The following is a 20,749-nucleotide window of genomic DNA, read 5'->3' on the forward strand; positions in this document are numbered from 1 at the left end:
TAAAATAATATAGTAAAAGACAAATTTCAATCATATATTATAAAAATATTTTTAAAGTGATATGTTTATGCTGTATTTAGATACTATTATACAAAAAAGACCTAAAAAAGTCATTATATGTAAGACAAGTAAAATTGTCTTTTTAGTTCATCTATACTACTTATTAAAGAGAAATAATATTAACATTAAATACATTGAATAACCTAAAAAAAAAAATAATGCTATGCATCTAAATATTTTTGTTAATCAAGTATAACCAAGTTAGTTTAACATAATAAAAATCAGTTATAACTAATATTATTCCAAGTTTTATTGTTTAATTTAGTTAGACTTGATTCATAAAAAGATTTAGATGTGTAGTATTACTCAAAAAAATATTTATTTGGATTAGATTTTTTTTTTTGTGAAAAAACACTTTTTAAAATAATAAAGTATTTTTATTAAATTTTAAACATATTTAGATGCATTTAAAAGAAAAATTTTTACTAAAAAATTAAATTATTTGATTTTTTAAAAATTCAATAATACTTTAATTTCAAAAAAATAGAAGTAAAATAAGTTTTAATTATTTTTTTACTAGACATATCATTTATCATAATTAATAATTACAATTTATACCTTTAAAAATAAAAAATAAATTACTGAAATTGAATAATTTTATTTGAGCAATGAAAAAGTAAATTGTAGCAACATAATGTTATTATATTTACAAATATTAAATTCAATAATTTATCATATATCATGTATAAGATAAGATTAAAGTTTATGATTTTAATTTTTTTCAATTAAAATCAATGTGCCAATTATATAAATCATAACTTCTTAAATTAAGAAATAATATATAAAATAGATACATAATTATTTAATCATTATAAAATAACATGATATATATAATTTTAAAATATAAAAAAGTGTTATTTCTTTTAATAAATTTGTTATTTTTATACGTTTACCTCAAATTACTGTAAATAATTTTATTTTTTAGTATTTTCTAAACAAAATCCTCTTTTTTTATGAGACAAACAATATAACTTATAATAAATAAAGAAATAAAATTTCTGCACATAGTTTTACTGTGCAGCAGAGCAGGTTTCTTCAAGCTACCTGTGTTACTTTTTTGTTTTTTTTGTTTTTTCTTTATAATTGAAGGGTTATTTTCGTCTTTTTATAAAGGAAAAGTATATGGAACCAACTAATAATCAGCCAAGAATAGAACAACATAATTAATTATAATTAGTTTTAATTTGTTTTTTAAATTATTGTTGACCACATTCAAAACATGAAGGAAGATACGTTAGTGATAGGAGAGAATCACGGAACAGATGCTTTGATCATTAATTAGTTAGTTCCATATAATTAATTATGTTTTATCAATGTGTAACACATGAAACATAGAAATCATATAAAAAACCATCCAATTTACAAGAAAAAGAAAAATCCATGTGCTTATCAGTAGCAACATCCGGTTAAAGTTACCGGTGCCTCTGGTTTATCAGTTGGCTGATTCTTGGCTTATATAGAGTTGGTTCCCTAGCATGTGTTTTATAAATAACTACAAACAAAAAATTAACTTGCAATTTAATCGTACATGAAACATTGAAGTTCCAATAAAGTAAGTGGAACATCTGAAAATTTTCCTAAATTCATTAGCGAGTATAAAAATAAGTGAAACAGAGGAAGTAGTAATAAAATAGATCACTAGTAAAAATCTTTGAGAAATAGATGAAGACCCCTGAGGAAATAAATAAATAAAATTCATTTACATAAAAGGTGTACGACTATCACAGATTCACGCGTCTTCAGTATTCATTGCCCTCTCAACTTTGTTTCTCCTTCATCACTCCCAAGCAGCTTCCGCTTACTTTCCTTTCTCTCTTCACAAAGAACTTCTTCATTGATGTTATTAATTAACAGTTTAGTGTTAACCACAACTCTTGTGCAGCACATACATACACTTCTTCAAACTTCAAACATATGGCATCCGCCTCTTCTTCCACTTCAATCCACCTACCACCACCACGATCATGCACCTATCACGTGTTCTTGAGTTTTAGAGGAGAAGACACTCGCACAGGCTTCACTGGCCATCTCTATGCGGCCCTCAACAGAAAGGGAATCACAACCTACAAAGATGACCAAAACCTTCGCAAAGGCCATGTTATTTCAAAAGAACTCCTCAAAGCAATTGAAGAGTCCATGTTTGCAGTAATTGTTTTTTCACCGGACTACGCTTACTCCAGTTGGTGTTTGGACGAGCTCCAAAAAATCATGGAGTGTAAGAACCAGCTGGGGCTACAGATCGAGGCAGTGTTCTACGGTGTGAAGCCTTGTGATGTGAGATACCAAAGAGGAACCTTTGAAGAAGCTTTCAAGAAACACGAAGAGAGACATGACAGTGAGAAGGTCAAAAGATGGAGAGATGCGCTAACAGAAGTTGCTGCTCATTCTGGTTGGACCTCCAAAAATCAGTAAGCTAACTAGTCATTAACACATTACTCTTGTTATTACTACAATTTATCTGCTATACATGTTCAAACTTTTAGATCCATATCCATGTAAACAAAACTGCAATCATTATAGATACCATTTTTAACAAATAACATAGATCTGCTTGTTAAAATTGCTCCAGTTAATGGCATAATTAAAATGTTTCACTAAAAAAATTTTAAGATCGATAAGAGATATTACTCTTAATATTATATAATAGGGAGTCACTCGCATAAACATCTAAAACGTTTTTTTTAATTATTTTTTAATAATTAAAATTTAACATATATAATCGATTAAACCATGTTATTTTTGTTAAAATTAGGCTAGACAAATTTATTTAACTGAAAAATGGTGAATTAAATTTTGAACCTATCTAAATTAATATTATTTTTTATAAAAAATTACTATAATATTCTTATTATAGAAAGTGATTAAAATACTCATATATATTTATATATATTTTTTAATTTTAAAAACTCTAAATACTAACATTATGACGGTAGAGAAGTAAAAGGTTAAAATTTAGGATTCTCAAAATTAATATATATAATAGGAGTATTTTAGTTATTTTCAATAATAAGGGTATTGTAGTCATCTTTTATAAAAAAATAATAAGGGTGAACGCGGATCGGATCGGATTCAATATCCGCGGTTTTTAAGCTTAGATCCGATCCGATTTGCGGATCGAATCGGATATGAGATATATCCACAAAACACAAAAATATTTTTAAAAGCTTATTTTTATTAAAAAAATATCAATAAAATTTATTTTTCTATTCTTTTAAATATGTTTACTTTTAAAGTAATATTAAACATACATTTCTTAAATAATAAATTAAAATAATACAACATATATGATAATTATTAGTTGAAATAAAATATAAAAATAATATTTACTTATTTATTTCTTTATTTTCACGGATACGCGGATATGCGAATACCTACATAAAATCTGCAATCCGATCCGATAGCCTTGCATATTGGATCTATATCCGCAATTTTCGCATCGGATAAACACCACGGATATGCGAATCAAATCCGATCAATGAACACCTGTAAAAAATAATATTAATTTAGACCAGTTCAAAATTTGATATACTATTTTTTTGGTCAAATTAATTTGTCTAGCATAATTTTGTCAAAAATAACACAGTTTTATTAATTATATGTGTTAAATTTTAGTTACTAGAAAACATCTTTAAAAAAAAAACGTTTTAGGCATTTTTATCTAAGTGATTTATTATTTTATAATACTACATTTTAAATATCTTTCTAAACCAAATAGAGTGCAATGTTTAAACAACGATGGTAATAGTATACTAAAAATTAGCACAATGTTTAAATTCTTTGTACATACATATCAATTTTTAATTGAAAAATAAAATTAAATTATGACAAATTATATTCTGGTTTCTATGATTTTTTTTTTCCAAAATAGATTTAAACCATATCTACCCTACATTCATAGTTTAGACTTTAGAGTAATACATTAATTAAATCAATTTCTAAAATTTTTTTAGTTGAATATTATAGTCCTTAGAAAAAATTTATTATCAAATTAGCTTTTTATTTTTTCATTCAGTTAGACAAATCAATCTTTAGTGGATCTTTTCTAGAAAAAATAAATATTTTCTAGCAATATATAGAATAATTTTTTTTCTTCTTCGACGTAGATACAATCACACTATCACTATGAACTAATTATTATAAATTTTAATTCAAATTTAATCATGGAATAATAATTTTGGTTATTTTAATCTACCACAATTTTCTTCTTGAATTACATTTGAAATAAAGCTCTCGAAATAAAATTAATTAGCTAATAATAAAATAATATGATAACACCATGGAGGCATGAAATGAATCAAAATAGAATGATACTAGAAAGAGATGCGCGCGATGTACGGGATGGTAAATTAATAATAGTGTATAATAAATATTAAAAATTGTTATGTTTTGTAAAAATAAATTAAATATGTATAAATTGAAGTTAAATTTAAAAGGTGTTTTATTTTAAATAATTTGTATTTGTTGGTTTGATTTTTGCATTTGTTTTAGTTGATGGACTTAGTCATCTTATGTGGCGCTCATCCTCCTTTTTTTTTGTTGGTTGTTAGAGTTGCTGCTTTCTTCTTTTTGTCGTAGGTTCTTGTGAAGACATTTTCTTTATGAATTGTTGAGTTTGATGCACTTTCTATTATGTTATTTGGTTCCATCTTTATATGTATGTTCTTCTTTTGAAAATGTGTCTTGAATTTGTATGGTTTTTTTTCTCCTTACTCTCTTGATGGGGTAGTGCTTCAATGTCATTATTTTTCTGAAATGTCATTAGATTTGAAGCAGTTGTGCCCAGTAAGTTTTTTGCGTCGCCATCAATTAGTACAAAAGTTGTTGTAACACTTTGATCTGAAACCTTTCATTGAATTCTAAATCTAAAATAAGTATTGAGTTAGCAACTAATAATTTGATAGATGAGATTATGAAAAGTATATAGAGTTACCTTATTGTTGGATATTGTGGTGTTTGATACTTTGATTACATATGCCACAAATGTAGTTGTTTCTTTTTTTTTTATATGCTTTCTTTTTTTACATTTAATATAGTTCCATCTTAATTTATTATCAATTTCATTTATAGTTGCTAAAATTGTAAAGATCTTTTCCTATTCCAATATTCAATTTATGTTATCATTATGTATATGGTATTTGAGTAAGTATGAATATATGATGCATGTTGTGATTTTTTTTTGTCATACCTGATCATCAGATTCTCATTGCATGACCATTAGATCTTGGATAGTTATTCAATTTCTAATCGTTCTGCTTTGAAAAAATGATGCTCTATTGAGTAAGTTTGAGATGTGCAGTTTGAAAATAATTTTTTTGTGCTAAATTTGATGTTATGTGAAGGAATATTGATAAGAGACTTATATATGTAGTTTAAATGGTATGAAATTTAAATACTTATAACGTAAAATTTATTATGATTAATAATATTATTATGACATTTGTAATATGGATGTTTATTAACTTTGGTGAGTTATTTATAAAAATTAATAAATTAATTGCTGCGGTTATAAATTTATTGTATTGTTTATAACGGTAAAGATATAATAAATATAGGAATATGAATTCAATGTATTTGTAGGTTACAAATTTATTGGATTCTATTTTTTAGTTTTTTATTTGTATATTTTATTTTTTTGGCTAATTTAGAAATAATAGTTGATTTGGCAAGAATTGAGTGGTTGATTCTAAAATTGTGCCAAGTAAGCAATATTGCTGATATGGTGTTAGTAGGAGAAAAGAAATGTCTCAAAAGTAATGTGGTGCATGTTTATATATCTACTTTTATATATTAAGAATAGATAGATAAATTGATAATGAATACTAAAAATACAGCATAATAACCCAAATTAGTCCTAAAAAAAATTTAGTCATAAAAATTTAATTCTCAATAAATTTTAACCATTAAATCAGTCTCTGATTTTATATTTTATTAGACATATTAATCTTCGTCTTAAAATTTTGCAAAAAATTAGACAAATCAATGCATATCGTTATTTAATAATAAACATAATGATTCCAAAAAAAAATTAAAATTCTAAGATGAGTTCTTCCATACAAAAAAAAAAAATAATAGAATTGATTTGTCTATCGAAATAAAAATTTAGACTAATTTAGTAATTAAAATTTTTTAAAATCTAAAATACCTGACTAAAAAAATTTTGATAACTAATTTGGAGTATTTCTCAAAAATATATATTGCATTATCCTTTTTTTTTGTTTCTTAATAGGCATAAACAGGTATGATGATTTATATGACCAGAAATACTTTCGTATAATATGGTTTGTTAGTATGCCACCTAACTAACAATAATTCAATGAATCAGGTATCAAATTAAAATAAATTTTATAAAAACTATATCAAATGAATAAATTACCTGGAAAATACATATAGCTTATTGCAAATAAATTTTGTAAAAGAAAATCGTTTTTGTAAACTTCAGTTGTTTTGTTTTGTAATGTCTTCCTTTATCTTATTACAAAATTTCTTTTTTATTATAAAAGTTGTTGCTTTATTTTTCTTATGTATTGCTAGACTTACAAAGAAATTCTCTTCCCCTAAACAGGGACGAAGCAGTACTTGTGGAAAATATTGCTCAGCATATATTTGAAAAATTGATTCCTAAGTTGCCATCTTCAATGAAGAATCTTGTGGGGATTAATTCAAGAGTGGAACAAGTGATTACTCTCATAGGCCTTGAATTGAATGATGTTCGCTTTATAGGCATATGGGGAATGGGCGGCATGGGTAAGACCACTATTGCTAGAGCTGTCTTTGAAATCATTCGAAGCAGATTTGAAGTTACTTGCTTTCTTGCGGACGTAAGGGAACACTGCGGGAAAAAAGATATTACTCACATACAAAAGTAACTTCTCGATCAAATGAAAATAAGTTCAAATTCTGTTCATAACAAGTATGATGGGAGGACAATAATTCAAAACTCTTTACGTCTCAAAAAGGTACTTCTTGTTCTTGATGATGTAAATCATGAAAAACAATTAGAAGATTTGGCTGGGGAAAAAGATTGGTTGGGTCCTGGAAGCAGAATAATAATCACAACTAGAGATTTTCATCTTCTAAGGAAAAATAAGTTGCATGAAACTTATAACGTTGAAGGGTTAGTAGAAAGTGAAGCCCTTAACCTCTTTTCTTTAGAAGCTTTTAATCTGCCAAAACCTTCAGAAGAATTTTTGGATTTGTCCAAAGAAGTGGTCAAATACAGCGGTGGTCTCCCATTGGCACTTAAAGATTGGGTTCCTATCTTAATGGTAGACCTATTGCGGTTTGGTATAGTGCTATTCAAAGAATAAAGAAGTCTTCACATTCTGAAATTATTAATGTATTGAAAATAAGTTATGATGGTTTAGATTCTATGGAAAAGGATATTTTTTTAGATATTGCTTGTTTCTTTAAAGGATGGCCGAAAGATTATGTAACAGAGAAATTAAAAAGATGTGGTCATGATGCTGAAATCGGTATTGATATTTTGATTAATAGATCACTGGTCACATTAGAGCCGGAGACATTCCTGGAGAGTACTCTTCTGGGGATGCATGATCTGCTTGAAGAAATGGGCAAACAAATTGTAATTCAGGAATCTCCGAATGATGCTTGTAACCGTAGCAGATTGTGGTGTTTGGAGGATGTTGAATTTGTACTTACTCAAAATAAGGTAAGTGTCGTTTTTTCTCAACTATAGGATGCATAGAATTTAAATAAGGATTTGACAATGTCTTTGATATATATCTAGGTAACTGAAAACCATTTTTTGTTTTTGTGGTTATCTCAATCAGTATAATTTTTTCATTGGTTTTTTTTAATTGTTTATTTATTTATTTACGTGTATTGGCAGAAAACTAAAGCAACTCATGGCATCGTTCTACATAAGGAGTATAGCGAGAATGAAGTGAATCAGAGAGATTTATCTTTCTCAAAAATGTGCCAGTTAAAACTTCTCATTTTAGATGGCGTGAAAGCTCCCATTCTCTGCGATATTCCTTGTACATTAAAGGTATTTCGCTGGAGAGATTGTCCACTGAAAACTCTGCCCCTTACAGATCATCAACGCTATGAGCTTGTTGAAATTAATCTGTCTGAAAGCCAAATTGTAGAGTTATGGGATGGAAAGAAGGTAGATCTTTTCATCAACAGTTCTATCAAATTTTATTACATAAACGTTTCCAGCATAAATGTTAACCATGTGATAATTTTTTTTTAATGTTTTTTTCAGGTTCTAGAAAAGTTAGAGCACTTGGATCTGTCATGGTGCAAGCAGCTGAAGCAAATGCCAGATCTTTCTGGGGCTCCCAATCTTAAAACACTTAATCTTTCGGGATGCGAGGAGCTGGATTATATTCACCCGTCTCTTGCACACCACAAGAGGCTTGTTGAATTGGATTTAAGCAGATGTAATAGACTTGAAACACTTGGAGATAAATTGGAGATGAGTTCACTCGAGAAACTATATCTATGTGGGTGCAGTAGTTTGAGAAGACTGCCAGAACTTTCTGGGGCTCCCAATCTTAAAGAACTTGATCTTAAGGAATGTACGGCCCTAAATTATATTCACCCGTCTCTCGCACACCACAAGAGGCTTGTTGAATTGAATTTAAGTGGATGTAGGAGTCTTAAAACACTTGGAGATAAATTGGAGATGAGTTCACTCGAGAAACTATATCTAAGCTGGTGCAGTAGTTTGAGAAGACTGCCAGAATTTGGGGAATGCATGAAACAGTTATCGATTCTTGATCTGAAAGGTACAGGTATAGAAGAGCTACCCCCAACGCTTGGAAATTTGGCTGGCGTGTCTGAGTTGTACTTAACTTGGTGCGGCAAGATTACTGGTCTTCTCTTATCACTTGGATGTTTCGTTGGCCTAAAAAGCTTGGTATTAAGTAGTTCCGTCGAGCTTAGTTGTCTTCCACAGAACACTGATGGGTTAGAGTCCCTCACAGTCAGAGCTGATTATGATGATTCTGACAGCTCATCTAGAGAAGAGTCGAACCTTTCCTATGATATTGCCCACTTAGCCTCGTTGACGGATTTGAATTTATCTATGAGCAGGTATTTAAGAGTTCCAATAACTATCCATCAACTTCCCAGACTTACACGTCTGAATCTATCTGATTGCATACAATTGGAGGTTTTACCAGAGCTTCCATCAAGTCTACGAGAATTACAGGCACGGGGTTGTGATTCACTAGATGCATCAAATATTCATGATGTCATATCAAAAGCGTGTTGTGTCTTTGCAGAATCAGCTAGCCAAGATCGTGAAGACCTCTTTCAAATGTTGTTCAATGGGGTGGAAATGCCAGCATGGTTTGAGGATCAGGAAGAAGATAACGGATTATCACTCTCATTCCCGCATAATTCCCCTTCAACTGAAACTGTCGCGCTTGCTCTCTGTTTCCTATTATATGGTGACAAATACTCTAAAGAACAGCCATCGGTGATCTGCAACGGTAAAGAATTTATCAACACGAGATTATTGAAGGTGTCAATGTCATCATATTATAAGACTTTGCTCATTCTCTGCCTGAATGGTTACAGTTTTAGTAACCTGTTATGCCAAGACAATCGCTTCCAACTGCAATTTCCTCCCAGTGGTTATTGTAACACCCGAGCAAAGAGATCTGGAGCACGTTGGGTGACTAAGCAAGACATTCAAGAATTCAAGAAAAGAAAATCCCAAACAGGGAAAAGAAAAGCAACTCTTGAACTGAACATGGACATCATTTCACATCCTTCATCTTCTAGGAATAAGATGCTTGTGGTTGACCCTCCAATGTATGAAGAAGAGGAAGAGCATGATTGCCAAGCTTAGATCTCTTCAGCTAAAAGGCTCCTCATATTTGAAGCTTTTGACACAGCTCACTGCATCCATTCAACTGCCATTTAAACCCAGAAAGAAATGTAAATCTTGAGTTTATTTGAAGTTTGTATTTTAGTTTTAATTCTTTTTCAAGTTGCGGATATGAGAAAAAAGAGGGATAGGTTGGGGAGGAATATGAATTGAGCATTTGGAGGTTGTATTTGAGTCTGTGATGTGATGGCTTTTCTACTTTTTTCTTTTCTTTTCTCTTTGAATATCTTGAGAACAAATTTAATCTTGGTTTCATGTGTAATTGTTACAATGAGGTTATAGCGACTTTTTTATTGGGTTGGAGGGTTTTTAGGTATATGGCTTGAGATTGACAATGTTTTGAATTTTATGTTGCTGCAGCAATGAGTGAGACTTGGCAAGCATGACGTGACAGATTCAGATTCATTCGAGAGTGAAGGAGAAAATCTGCAGCCCATGGTGAGTACCAATGTTTAGTTGCCATTCTTTTATGTTTGCAGTTGTTTCGATCTGCGATTATTGATAAAGAATTACCTATATGCTGTCGGGTTCTGCGGGCTATGTCTTTGATGTACCTGATTAGAACTTTGAAAGTTCTTACTTGATAAGCCTTTAATATGCTGATTCCTTTCTTAAACAACTGCATGTTTTCAATTTGCAGACATCTTTTCTTTCTAAAAAAGGTCCAGCTTTCAAAGAAAAGAATACACATTGGACAAAAGCAACACTGTAGGGCCTACAAAAAAAAAAAAAAGGTGGGCCAAGCCCATCACTTTTCACTCTTTCCCTTTTTCTCCAACGACACACATGAAAGCAATACACACACGTATTTTTGTGGCATCACTTCAGAATTCAGAATCTTCACCGCCAATGCTTCGTCCCTCTCTCATGTCACTTTACCAATAATTCCTTCCTCCTTCATATCACTAAATCACTTCTTCAACAATAATTTCATACACCTGTATTTCAATTAATTTAACTACTCTTCTTCTACTCCAACTCTATTACACCCTATCAAGTGTGTTCTCTTTTGTTGGTATTATTCCAAAACTCCATTGAAGCAGCCTAAGCTTGAAGAAGGGAGAAATAACCTTTAATTCAAGTATTACTAATTATTAAGCCATTAAGGTTATTTTTTAGCTTGATAATTGCCTATATCTTTAATTTTTGTTATGTTTATAATTATGGGCATTAATAAATCCGAAAATTTAGGGTTAGGGTAAGATAAAATTTGGGATTATTTGGTATATAGGTTCTATTATATCAATTGATGTTAAGATTAACTTATTAGAGTTATTATTGTTATGTTTGTGGTATTAGATACTAAAGGAATCGCTCTCCTTGCTTGTTGGAACCTGTGGAGTAGAAATTCCTCTCTTGGATTTTAGTCTGTGAGTAAACTTTGTATCTATAGTTAAATTTTAGCATTTGCATCATCTTTATAACTATTGAAGACAATTTTTATAATTTATTATTTAATTATTTACTAACTTATTTGTTAATATGATGGTTATGTTAAATATTTTACAAAGAGAATCCCACTTGAGACTTGATATTTTACGTTAAAATGAATGAAGTGGTTATTTGAGAAATTAAACTATAATGTAAATATTATCTTGCATATACACTTTGAAAGTAAATTTAGTATTGAATTTGAATAAGTTATTACATGAATTATTACTATTGAATTGATGATATATTTATTGATTTGTTGACAACCTTTAGCTTGATCATAATTTGTATGTCAAAATATTTTAGAAGGTTCTATGACAGAAACTGTAGCTAGCGGCAGTAAGCGCTAGACTTGGTGCACCTTGTCAATTATATAATTGCATTTTTCAGGACCATATGGAATGAAATGGTTCCTGTCTGTTTCATGTCCACAAAATTAGTGGAACATGTCTGTTTCAGAACTCACACGAAGGAAAACAACCTAAGTGTGATTTCTGTCTGTTATTTTGATTTTTCTGGATTAGATAACCTTCCGCGTATATTGTTATAAATAAAGAAGTTTGAATGCTTGATATTTATAATTAATTATCATTGTGTTTGAGTATGATTTTGTCTCTATTATTAAAGTAGAATTATTGTAATTAAGAGCTTACTAATTATACAACTGTCTCTTGTGGGGCTATAGATGCTCTGCTTACTCACTGAGTTGCAAAACTCACTCTGTTATTCTTTCATTTTTTTCAGATATGGGCATTGATCCTAATCCAACTTCATCAGTTCCGCTCTAGTTTTGTTTGCGTTGGTGAGCCCTTTATTGTTTAAGGGCTTAGTGTTTTGTGTAAATAGCTTTAAAGCTCTTTAAACTTGTTAAACTGCTCCATGTGACACAGGCAGGGTTCTACTTTAGTGACTTGAGTATGTTGCTTGTAAATATTCTAATAGATGAAGCTAATAGACTATGCTTTGCTGTAAATATTTAAGTCGAATTTTATATAAATATGCTGAGTATATTTTAAATATGAGGTTGAGAATGTGTTGTTTTTTTTTGTATAATTGGAAATTCTATTTGTTCTGTTTCCTGCAATATCGATTTCTGAGGCTTGCTTGGGAAGATTTTCCTAAGCGCCAGTCACGGTCAGATTGGGTCGTGACAAACACCTCTGTGCCTAAATACCTTTATATCTTCCATTTTTCAACCAAGTTCATCTTGAATTGTATCAAAGGATTTGCAGTGTAGGAACCTTTCTAGTTTTGATTTTGTATCCTCCTTTAATTTGAAAACTTCTAATCTTGTTGATGAAAATGAATTGTGATCTTAATATTGGTGTAAGATTTTTTCCCTTTTATAATCATAGTATGAAGGATAAAAAAATAAAATTTCCATTTTGTGAAATTACTAAAAGATATGTTAATGTTGATGTCGTAATCATAGATTGAATGTACCATGCTGCACACTTCAATATTAAGTTACTGGTAAATTGCAAACTCGGATAGGTATCTCAAAGTATAGATTTGAACAACATATTTTTCTGAAGGTAAGATACATAGATTGAAAAGGCATGGATATTAGGAAATTTTGTTGCTTCAAGCTAATAAATGTAATTAATGCTCTATAAAGTTTCATGGCATTGGAGGAATCATTGTATTTCTCCTCCACTGCTGTAACTTCTTTTATAAAAAAAAAATCTCGTGACATGTTCAGGAAAATGATATATAAATTTAAAATATGTTTGATGAAGTTTTATGAAGGATTAATGCAGATAATTAACTCTAGTGCTGAAGACAATTTATAATCTGGTGTAAGGACTTTGATAGTTAAGTGTTTGACATGAACAAAAGAGCTGAGATAATGGATTTATGTGAGACAAATATTTTTGAAGATGATGTGATTGATGAAGTGATCAACTTTGGTGGTGAAGAAAGGTATGGCCGTTTTCCAAAAGCTAAATTTAATTTTGTTAGAAGAATAAATCTTGAAAGCTAATAACATTTTCACATTTTTTACAGTGTTGATTAGTTTTTGTTAGAAGAATAAATCTTGAAAGTACAACAATAAGAGTTCCCTCATGAACCTAAAGTGATCTCATTTTTTGCGTCTGGAATCTTGAAATGTCAGTTCTTAAAGGTTGTGAAAACCTTAGCAATGCACAAATTTAGCCCATGTCAATATGCATCTCGTGTGGTCTTAATTTTAGTTTGATGTAACCATGTATCATGTATGAGACAATTTGGATTTATAAAATAATAAATTAACTTGTTTGTATGTTAACATTCTAGAAAAAGGTTTGGAACTAAACCTTTTTATCTCTTTTAGTTTTGTTCCTTATAACTGATTTTATGTTGTAAGAAACAAAGAAGACTAGCTAGAAAGCATTGTCATTGGTGGTAGATCGGAACTAGGGTCTAACTTTTGTTATATAGACAATTTACACTGTTAAAAGTAACAAAATTTCTACCTCACAATAAACTAGCTAAGATCAATTCCTGCTAATAGCAAAAAATTTTACATCTTCTAACAATACAAGTAATATCGCCAGTCAAAATCTAAAAGAACTCAAAATGTAGATTTAGTCAAATTAGATGAGCAAACAGCTGCAACTTCTTGTCTCTTTTATATGTGACATTGACCTACCTTTAAGCACGAATCAAATAGTGCAAAATTATATATTGGTAGAGAATGACATGGCTTAGATGCTAATTATGTAACTGTAGGAGAACTTAGTATTTTTATTACATATTTTATTTTATAAAAAAGAACAGATCTCTGATCAAATTTGATAAAACAGTGTCTATAAATCTAATAAGTTTTTTTTTTTTTTTCAATTCAAAGTTATAATATAAATACAAAATGAGGAGGTCGTATAAACTATGAATCATTATCTAGGGATTAAAAATCATACTTAGTTTACTTGCATATTATATGTCAGAGTCTCAGATCTCTGTATATAATGCAATCAAGATTAGTAACTAGACTGTAACTATGACTTCTCTTCTTAATTCCTTTGCAGCCATGAAGCAAAACTCCTGGAAAGCATTGCTGAACACATACATAAAAAGTTGATTCCAAAGTTACCATCATGCACAGAGAACTGTGTTGGAATGCTAAGAAGGATTGGTTTGGGTTCTGACTTATGTGGAAGAAATGAAGATTTCTAGCATGGTACTATTAATGAAATAAAAAAGTGTTCTGCATATCAAAATTTTCAAGGCATTGAAATAAGTTATGACTATTTAATGCCAACAGAGCAAAGCATTTTTCTTGATATTTTTTTTTGAAATATTAAATACACTAACAAATAAAAGTAAAAATTAATGCGAATGATGAAATTCTTGATATAAAATGTTATCCATTATGATAAAATATATTATTATAATTTAGAGTTTCTGGATACATATGAGGAAGATTCTTGTTATGAGTTATTCCGTTATAGTTAAAAGAAGACATAGCAAATGGGAGACCAATATGGTCTTATCTAGATGCAACAACCCAATTCACCTTTTTAATTATTTATTAACGATTCACCTTTATTTTAATTTCCACACAAATTACCAAAGTAAACGTTCATTCAGCTATTCTGCACCCTCTCTTTTCCCTGTAGTGTGTAGGCCATATCTTTAAAGAAAATGGTTTGCACTCCTTCCTGGCTTTCTCCTATCCTGTGATGGAAGCTACCCAAGCAGCTTCTGCTCACTTTCCTCTCTATTCACACGCACTAAACCATGATATTTATTTGCTATTTAATCTATGTTAACAATATTTACTAAACACAACACTGCTAAAAAAAATATACACACCACAAAACACAATCTGTTATTACACTTTCCCATATACATGGCAATGGCATCTTTAGCTGCTGAAGCCTCTTCTTTCTCCACTCCTCCTTCACCAAGATCATGGACCTATCACGTGTTCTTGAGTTTCCGGGGTGAAGACACTCGCACAGGCTTCACTGATCATTTATGTGCCTCGCTTGAAAGGAAGGGAATCACAACTTTCAGGGATGACAAAGACCTTGAGAGAGGTCAAGTTATCTCTCTTGAACTTCTCAGAGCAATTCAAGAGTCCATGTTCGCGGTCGTTGTTCTCTCGCCAAACTATGCTTCCTCTGCTTGGTGCTTGGATGAGCTTCAAAAGATTGTTGAGTGCAAACACAACCTGGGGCTACAGATTGTGCCTGTCTTCTATGGTGTTGAGCCCTCTGATGTGCGACACCAAAAAGGAACCTTTGATGAAGCTTTCAGAAAACATGAACACAGATTTGGTGAAGGCAGTGAGAGGGTTAGAAGGTGGAGAGATGCTTTCGCACAAATTGCTAGTTATTCTGGTTGGGATTCCAAACATCAGTAAGTAATTCTTCATTTATTTTCTACTATGTTAATCTGAATGCACACTATGGTAATTAAGGGTTTTGGTGTAAATGATAACCATCTAATTGCTGAAGTGCTATTTCTATTTTCGGAATGATTCTTCATCAAGTTATAATATTTATACTACGTATTTTTGTTAGAAAATTATATCTTTGCTTAATTTTGGAAACTAAAACACCGGTTACACTATTTTGCTAGTGTTTCTTGAGTGACAAGCAAGATGTATGACTTTTCTTCACTTTATGATCTTTCTAGACTTGAGGCAAGATTTGTGGAAAGCATTTCTGAACACATACATAGAAAGCTAATTCCGAAATTGCCATCTTGCACTAAGAATCGTGTTGGGATTGCTTCAAGGTTGGAGGAAGTGATTAATCTCATAGGTATTGGGTTGAATGATGTTCGCTTTTTAGGGATATGGGGAATGGGTGGCATAGGAAAGACAACTATAGCGAGAGCAGTATACGAAGCCATCCGAGGTGAATTCAAAGTTTGTTGCTTCATGCGAAATGTTAGAGAGTTGTCTGCAAAAAATGGTTTTGTTCAGTTGCAAAGAGACCTTCTTGCATGTCTAAACATAAATAGCTATTTTCATGACATAGAAGATGGAAAATCAATGATAAAAAGTGCTTTGTGCAATAAGAAAGTTCTTCTTGTTCTTGATGATGTAAGTGAGCTAAAGCAATTAGAGAATTTAGCAGAGAATCAAGATTGGTTTGGACCGGGAAGTAGAATAATAATCACAGCCAGAGATATGCACTTGCTAGATATACATGGAGTCCATGGAACTTATGAAGTTAAAGGGTTAGATCAAGAAGAAGCTTATAATCTGTTTTGTTTGAAAGCCTTTAAACAACTTGAACCTAAAGAAGGATATTCTTCTCTGGGTAAAGAAGTTGTGAAATATACTAAGGGTCTTCCTTTGGCAGTTGAGGTTTTAGGTTCCTATCTGTATAGAAGAAATGCTGAGTTTTGGCATAGTACCATTAGAGAAATAATGAATTTTCCACATTTTGAAGTTCTCAATGCATTGAAAATAAGCTACAATCATTTGATGCCAACCGAGAAGAATATTTTTCTTGATATTGCTTGTTTCTTCAAAGGAATGGAAAAAGATGAGGCAATACATATATTAAGAATGTGTGATTTTTGCGTTGGAGTTGGAAGTGATATTGGAAGCGGAATTGTTACATTGATTGATAAAGCTTTGGTAACTTTAGATCAGAATAATAAGTTAGAAATGCATGATTTGCTTCAAGAAATGGGGAGGCATATTGTGTATAAAGAATCTCCATGTAACCCAGGCAAGCGTAGCAGGCTGTGGTCTAAAGATGACATTCATCAAGTGTTGACAAATGATCTGGTAGGTGAAACTTCCTTTACAACTGATTGATCTGATATGAAAATAAACATTTATTTGTTTTATTTCCTATTTTCCTCAAGTTTTATCAATGTCCAAGTTTCCTTCTATTTCTTAAGGTCACATTATAGGTATCTCAGTTGATTGTAAAATTTATTCTCTGTCATGTTTATTTTGTTCAGGGAACAGAAGCAATTCAAAGTATGGTTCTAAGCTTTGGACATGATAAATTTTATTGGTTTCGGAGTAAGCCATTCTCAGCACAATGGAGCATTGAAGCCTTCTCAAAGACAACACAGTTAAGATATCTCAGTTTACCATACATGGAACTTCCCCTTGGCCTCAACCACTTCCCTAGTTCAGTAAGAGTTCTGCATTGGGATTTTTGTCCTTTGGAAACTCTCCCCTTGTTAAATCAACAATATCAAGCTGTTGAAATCAAAATGCAACGTAGCAACCTTGAACAAGTTTGGCATGGCAAAAAGGTTAGATCATTTCATCAACAGATCTTTTAAATTTGATTTTACCATATTGACTTATGAAAGACTATTATATGTTGAAATTTGTGTGTTTTCTTTCTTTTTAATCAGTTTTTCGAAAAGCTGAAGTACCTGGATTTGAGTAGCTCCCGGAACCTAAAGCAGACACCTGATATTTCTGGGGTTCCCATTCTTGAAACATTTGATCTCCAAGGTTGTGATAGCCTAACTGAGGTTCACATATCCCTCGTACACCACAAGAACCTTGTTCACTTAAATCTAAGCTACTGTGAAATGCTTAAAACTCTTCCAGGTAAATTGGAGATGAGTTCCTTGAAGGAGCTAATCATTGAGCATTGTGAGAGTTTCGAAAATCCCCCGGAGTTTGGAGAATGCATGAGAAAATTGTCAAAGCTTTCTCTAAGCGGAACTCCTATAGGAAAGTTACCCTCATCACTTGGAAATTTAGTTGGCCTTGAAGATTTGAACATAAAGGGTTGTGGAAAACTTGATTCTGTTCCTGATACCATTCATAGGTTAAAGTCCCTCAAGAACTTGGATCTTGGCTCTTGTTTTAACCTTCATGGATTACCATCTTCAATTTCAAGCCTCCCTTTGTTGAGTAATCTAAATTTGAGTGGATGTTACCAGAGTGAAATATCTTTCTCTCATGATCTATTTTGCTACTTCCCATCATTGATGCATTTGGATCTAAGTGGTCACTGGTTTGCTAATATCCCAATAAGCATTCATGAACTTTCCAAGCTTAGGTCCCTTAAGCTAAATAGATGTGGTTGTCTTCAGTTTCTTCCAAAACTTCCATCTAGTATTAGAGAATTAGAAGCATATGGGTGTAGATCACTGAACATACTTGAATCCAATGTTTTGTCAACCATTTGCACTGCCTTTAAATCTTCTAGTAGCCAGGATCAAGAAAATCAAGGTGTGGTCTTGGAAATGCTGATCCCAAGTGCCAAAATTCCATCTTTGTTTGTCAATTATTCTCTGAATGGTAATGATGCAGCACAAGCAGTAGTCCCATATCCAAGTGATTGCCGTCTGAATAAAAATTTAAAGGGTATTGCAGTATGTTTCCTGTTTTATACAAAGTTTTGGGGATTTGATAAATCAGTGAAGTTGAATTTGTCTGTTAGCAATGGTAATAGGTGCATCATTCCTTGGAGAACATATAGAATGTGTGATGGTTATCACCTTTACATTCTCTGCTTGACCAATGATTACTTCAGGGGAGAATTTCACCGAGATATGGGGTTTAAACTATTGCTTCGGCCGGAGGTTGAGTATGGGGAATTTGATTCTGAAGAGTTCGAATATCTTCCTTGTTATCATGCCAAAGTATTGAGCACTGGCTGGACATGCATTGAGGATATTGAAGATTTGAACAAAAGTGAGATTGAAAGGCAAAAGAATGAAAGACAAAGTCTGTTTGACTTGAACAAAAGCATTGAGATAATGGATATATGTGAGACAAACAAATTTGAAGATAATGTGAGTGAACTGAACAACTTTGGCAGGGAAGAAAGGTATGGCCATTTCCCAAGAGCACTATTTAATTTTTTGAGAAGAATCAATTTTGAAAGCTAATAACATTTTCACATTTTTTTTCCAATTTTGATTAGTTTTTGAAGAAGCTGGAGTATACAAATTTGATTTTGGCCAAGAACTAAAGTGATCTCATTTTTCCGGGTCTGGAAACATGAAACATCAGTTCTTAAAAGCTGTGGAAGCCTTAGCAATGCACAACTTCAGTTGTTGTCAATCTGCATTGTGTTATATAAATTTGAGTTTGATGTAACCATGCATGAAACGATTTGAATTTATAAAATATTAAACTGTTTGTATGTTAATGTTCTAGAAAAAGATATGGAACTAAAAACCTTTTTATTTATTTTGTGTGTGTGTTCCTCATGACAGATTTTATTTTTTTAGAAGCAAGAGACTACAAGTATTTAGAAGCAAGCACTGTTATTGGTGGTAGCTAGGGACTAGGGTCTAACTTGTTACATAACCAATTTACACTATCAAAAAATAACAAAAATTCTAACTCAAAATAAGCAGCTAAGATCAACTCTTGCTAATAGTTAAGCATCTTACATCTTTTAACAATACAAGTAAAATCACCCGTTAAAGCTAAAGGACTCAAAATTCAGATTTTCAACCAAATTAGATGAGCAAACAGCTTCTACCTTCTGCCTCATTTCTTTGGGTCCAGAAACAAGAATTCCCACATTTGACCCCTTCAGTTGCAATAGTAATCCTTCAAAAAAGAAAAAATAAAAGAAAATAAAAAACACAGAAAAAAAAGTATAGAAAAAGAAAAGAGGGCAATTCCATTCCCTTTTGGTGTCTCTAGGCTATAGTTTAAAATAAAATGCCCTTCACTTGAGGTTAGTGATATATTTATAAAGGTAATTAGTGTTATATTTTACAAAATAATAGCAAATTGCCCAATTCTTAGGTCAGGTCTTGCACCATAGTGTACATTGGTAGCATGGGCAAGGATTTGGCTTCGTAGGCTTTCCAATTCTCTTATACGTCACAAACTTTGGAAGTTGTTGACCCTACTGATGGAGATGACCACTCTATATTTTGTACCTTCTTTACTTCCTTACAAGTATATCAATTTAGTCCCCTGAAAAATATCTCACATTAGTCTAATTCCTGAAAAATATGTCACAAGTATATCAATTTACTTCCTTACTAGTATAGTTACAGAATTTGTGCATCATTCCCTGGTTCCTCCTACCTATGCATCAGAGTAAGTGGTCGATTACTTAATAAAGAAGAAACATTCAAGAAAACAAAAACTAAGTGGTCGATTACTTAATGACTTTATTGGTTTTAAATTTGATCTCTTTTGTTTAAAAGCTTTGAAACAATAAAAACCCGTCCAAGGGTATTTGAGTTTATCCATAGAAGTGGTCAAATATATTGGTGGTCTTCCATTGGCACTTCAAGTATTGACATCGTATTGAAATAGTAAAGAGCATTCATGGCCCAATAATGTTGAAGAGAATAAGTCATGACAGTTTAGATTTCATGGAAAAGAATGTCTTTTTAGATATTGCTTGTTGTTTTAAAAGAAAAAGAAGACACTATGTAACAAATTCATTAAAAAAACCAGGGTTATTATTTTGAAGGTTGTATTGATGGAAAGACCATTGATAA

General features: G+C 31.3%; 4 protein-coding genes across 9 annotated transcripts; all 4 read left to right on the top strand.

Annotated features, from left to right (window-relative positions):
• The first annotated feature begins 1,778 nt into the window (after positions 1–1,778).
• Positions 1,779–10,174, top strand: LOC148569345 (uncharacterized). Of its 2 annotated transcripts, XM_088485202.1 has the most exons (5): positions 1,779–2,468; positions 6,623–7,729; positions 7,910–8,188; positions 8,288–9,521; positions 9,610–9,745. In XM_088485202.1, the coding sequence occupies exons 2-5, from the start codon at positions 7,430–7,432 to the stop codon at positions 9,708–9,710; spliced, it is 1,914 nt and encodes a 637-aa protein (XP_088341328.1). In that variant the 5' UTR covers positions 1,779–2,468; positions 6,623–7,429; the 3' UTR covers positions 9,711–9,745. The 2 variants fall into 2 exon arrangements, with proteins under 2 accessions (XP_088341328.1, XP_088341327.1); XM_088485201.1 differs by having other exon boundaries at positions 8,288–10,174.
• Positions 1,975–6,926, top strand: LOC148569346 (toll/interleukin-1 receptor-like protein). The gene is made up of 2 exons (XM_088485001.1): positions 1,975–2,468; positions 6,623–6,926. The coding sequence occupies exons 1-2, from the start codon at positions 1,975–1,977 to the stop codon at positions 6,924–6,926; spliced, it is 798 nt and encodes a 265-aa protein (XP_088341127.1).
• Positions 6,939–7,367, top strand: LOC148569347 (disease resistance protein Roq1-like). The gene has a single exon (XM_088485002.1). It carries the CDS (start codon positions 6,939–6,941, stop codon positions 7,365–7,367), a length of 429 nt encoding a protein of 142 aa, XP_088341128.1.
• Positions 9,905–19,469, top strand: LOC107635063 (TMV resistance protein N). Of its 5 annotated transcripts, none has more exons than XM_088485199.1 (9): positions 9,905–9,972; positions 10,283–10,360; positions 10,563–11,029; positions 11,222–11,292; positions 12,098–15,697; positions 15,977–17,084; positions 17,264–17,566; positions 17,672–19,104; positions 19,201–19,469. In XM_088485199.1, the coding sequence occupies exons 5-9, from the start codon at positions 15,099–15,101 to the stop codon at positions 19,205–19,207; spliced, it is 3,450 nt and encodes a 1,149-aa protein (XP_088341325.1). In that variant the 5' UTR covers positions 9,905–9,972; positions 10,283–10,360; positions 10,563–11,029; positions 11,222–11,292; positions 12,098–15,098; the 3' UTR covers positions 19,208–19,469. The 5 variants fall into 5 exon arrangements, with proteins under 5 accessions (XP_088341325.1, XP_088341322.1, XP_088341324.1 ...); XM_088485196.1 differs by lacking the exon at positions 19,201–19,469 and having other exon boundaries at positions 12,098–13,276; positions 14,362–15,697; positions 17,672–19,188; XM_088485198.1 differs by lacking the exon at positions 19,201–19,469 and having other exon boundaries at positions 10,563–11,003; positions 17,672–19,188.
• The last annotated feature ends 1,280 nt before the right edge of the window (positions 19,470–20,749 follow it).

The sequence above is a fragment of the Arachis ipaensis genome, chromosome B4, assembly GCF_059453495.1.
Source record: "Arachis ipaensis isolate K30076 ecotype BB chromosome B4, ASM5945349v1, whole genome shotgun sequence".
In the NCBI taxonomy this organism is placed as follows: domain Eukaryota; kingdom Viridiplantae; phylum Streptophyta; class Magnoliopsida; order Fabales; family Fabaceae; genus Arachis; species Arachis ipaensis.

Coding starts and splice junctions, on each gene's coding strand:
- LOC148569346 (XM_088485001.1), top strand. CDS start 1,975: ATGGCATCCGCCTCTTCTTCCACTTCAATCCACCTACCACCACCACGA. Junction 2,469..6,622: donor GGTTGGACCTCCAAAAATCA/GTAAGCTAACTA, acceptor TCCCCTAAACAG/GGACGAAGCAGTACTTGTGG.
- LOC148569347 (XM_088485002.1), top strand. CDS start 6,939: ATGAAAATAAGTTCAAATTCTGTTCATAACAAGTATGATGGGAGGACA.
- LOC148569345 (XM_088485201.1), top strand. CDS start 7,430: ATGGAAAAGGATATTTTTTTAGATATTGCTTGTTTCTTTAAAGGATGG. Junction 7,730..7,909: donor TTGTACTTACTCAAAATAAG/GTAAGTGTCGTT, acceptor GTGTATTGGCAG/AAAACTAAAGCAACTCATGG. Junction 8,189..8,287: donor AGTTATGGGATGGAAAGAAG/GTAGATCTTTTC, acceptor TGTTTTTTTCAG/GTTCTAGAAAAGTTAGAGCA.
- LOC107635063 (XM_088485196.1), top strand. CDS start 15,099: ATGTTAACAATATTTACTAAACACAACACTGCTAAAAAAAATATACAC. Junction 15,698..15,976: donor GGTTGGGATTCCAAACATCA/GTAAGTAATTCT, acceptor TGATCTTTCTAG/ACTTGAGGCAAGATTTGTGG. Junction 17,567..17,671: donor AAGTTTGGCATGGCAAAAAG/GTTAGATCATTT, acceptor CTTTTTAATCAG/TTTTTCGAAAAGCTGAAGTA.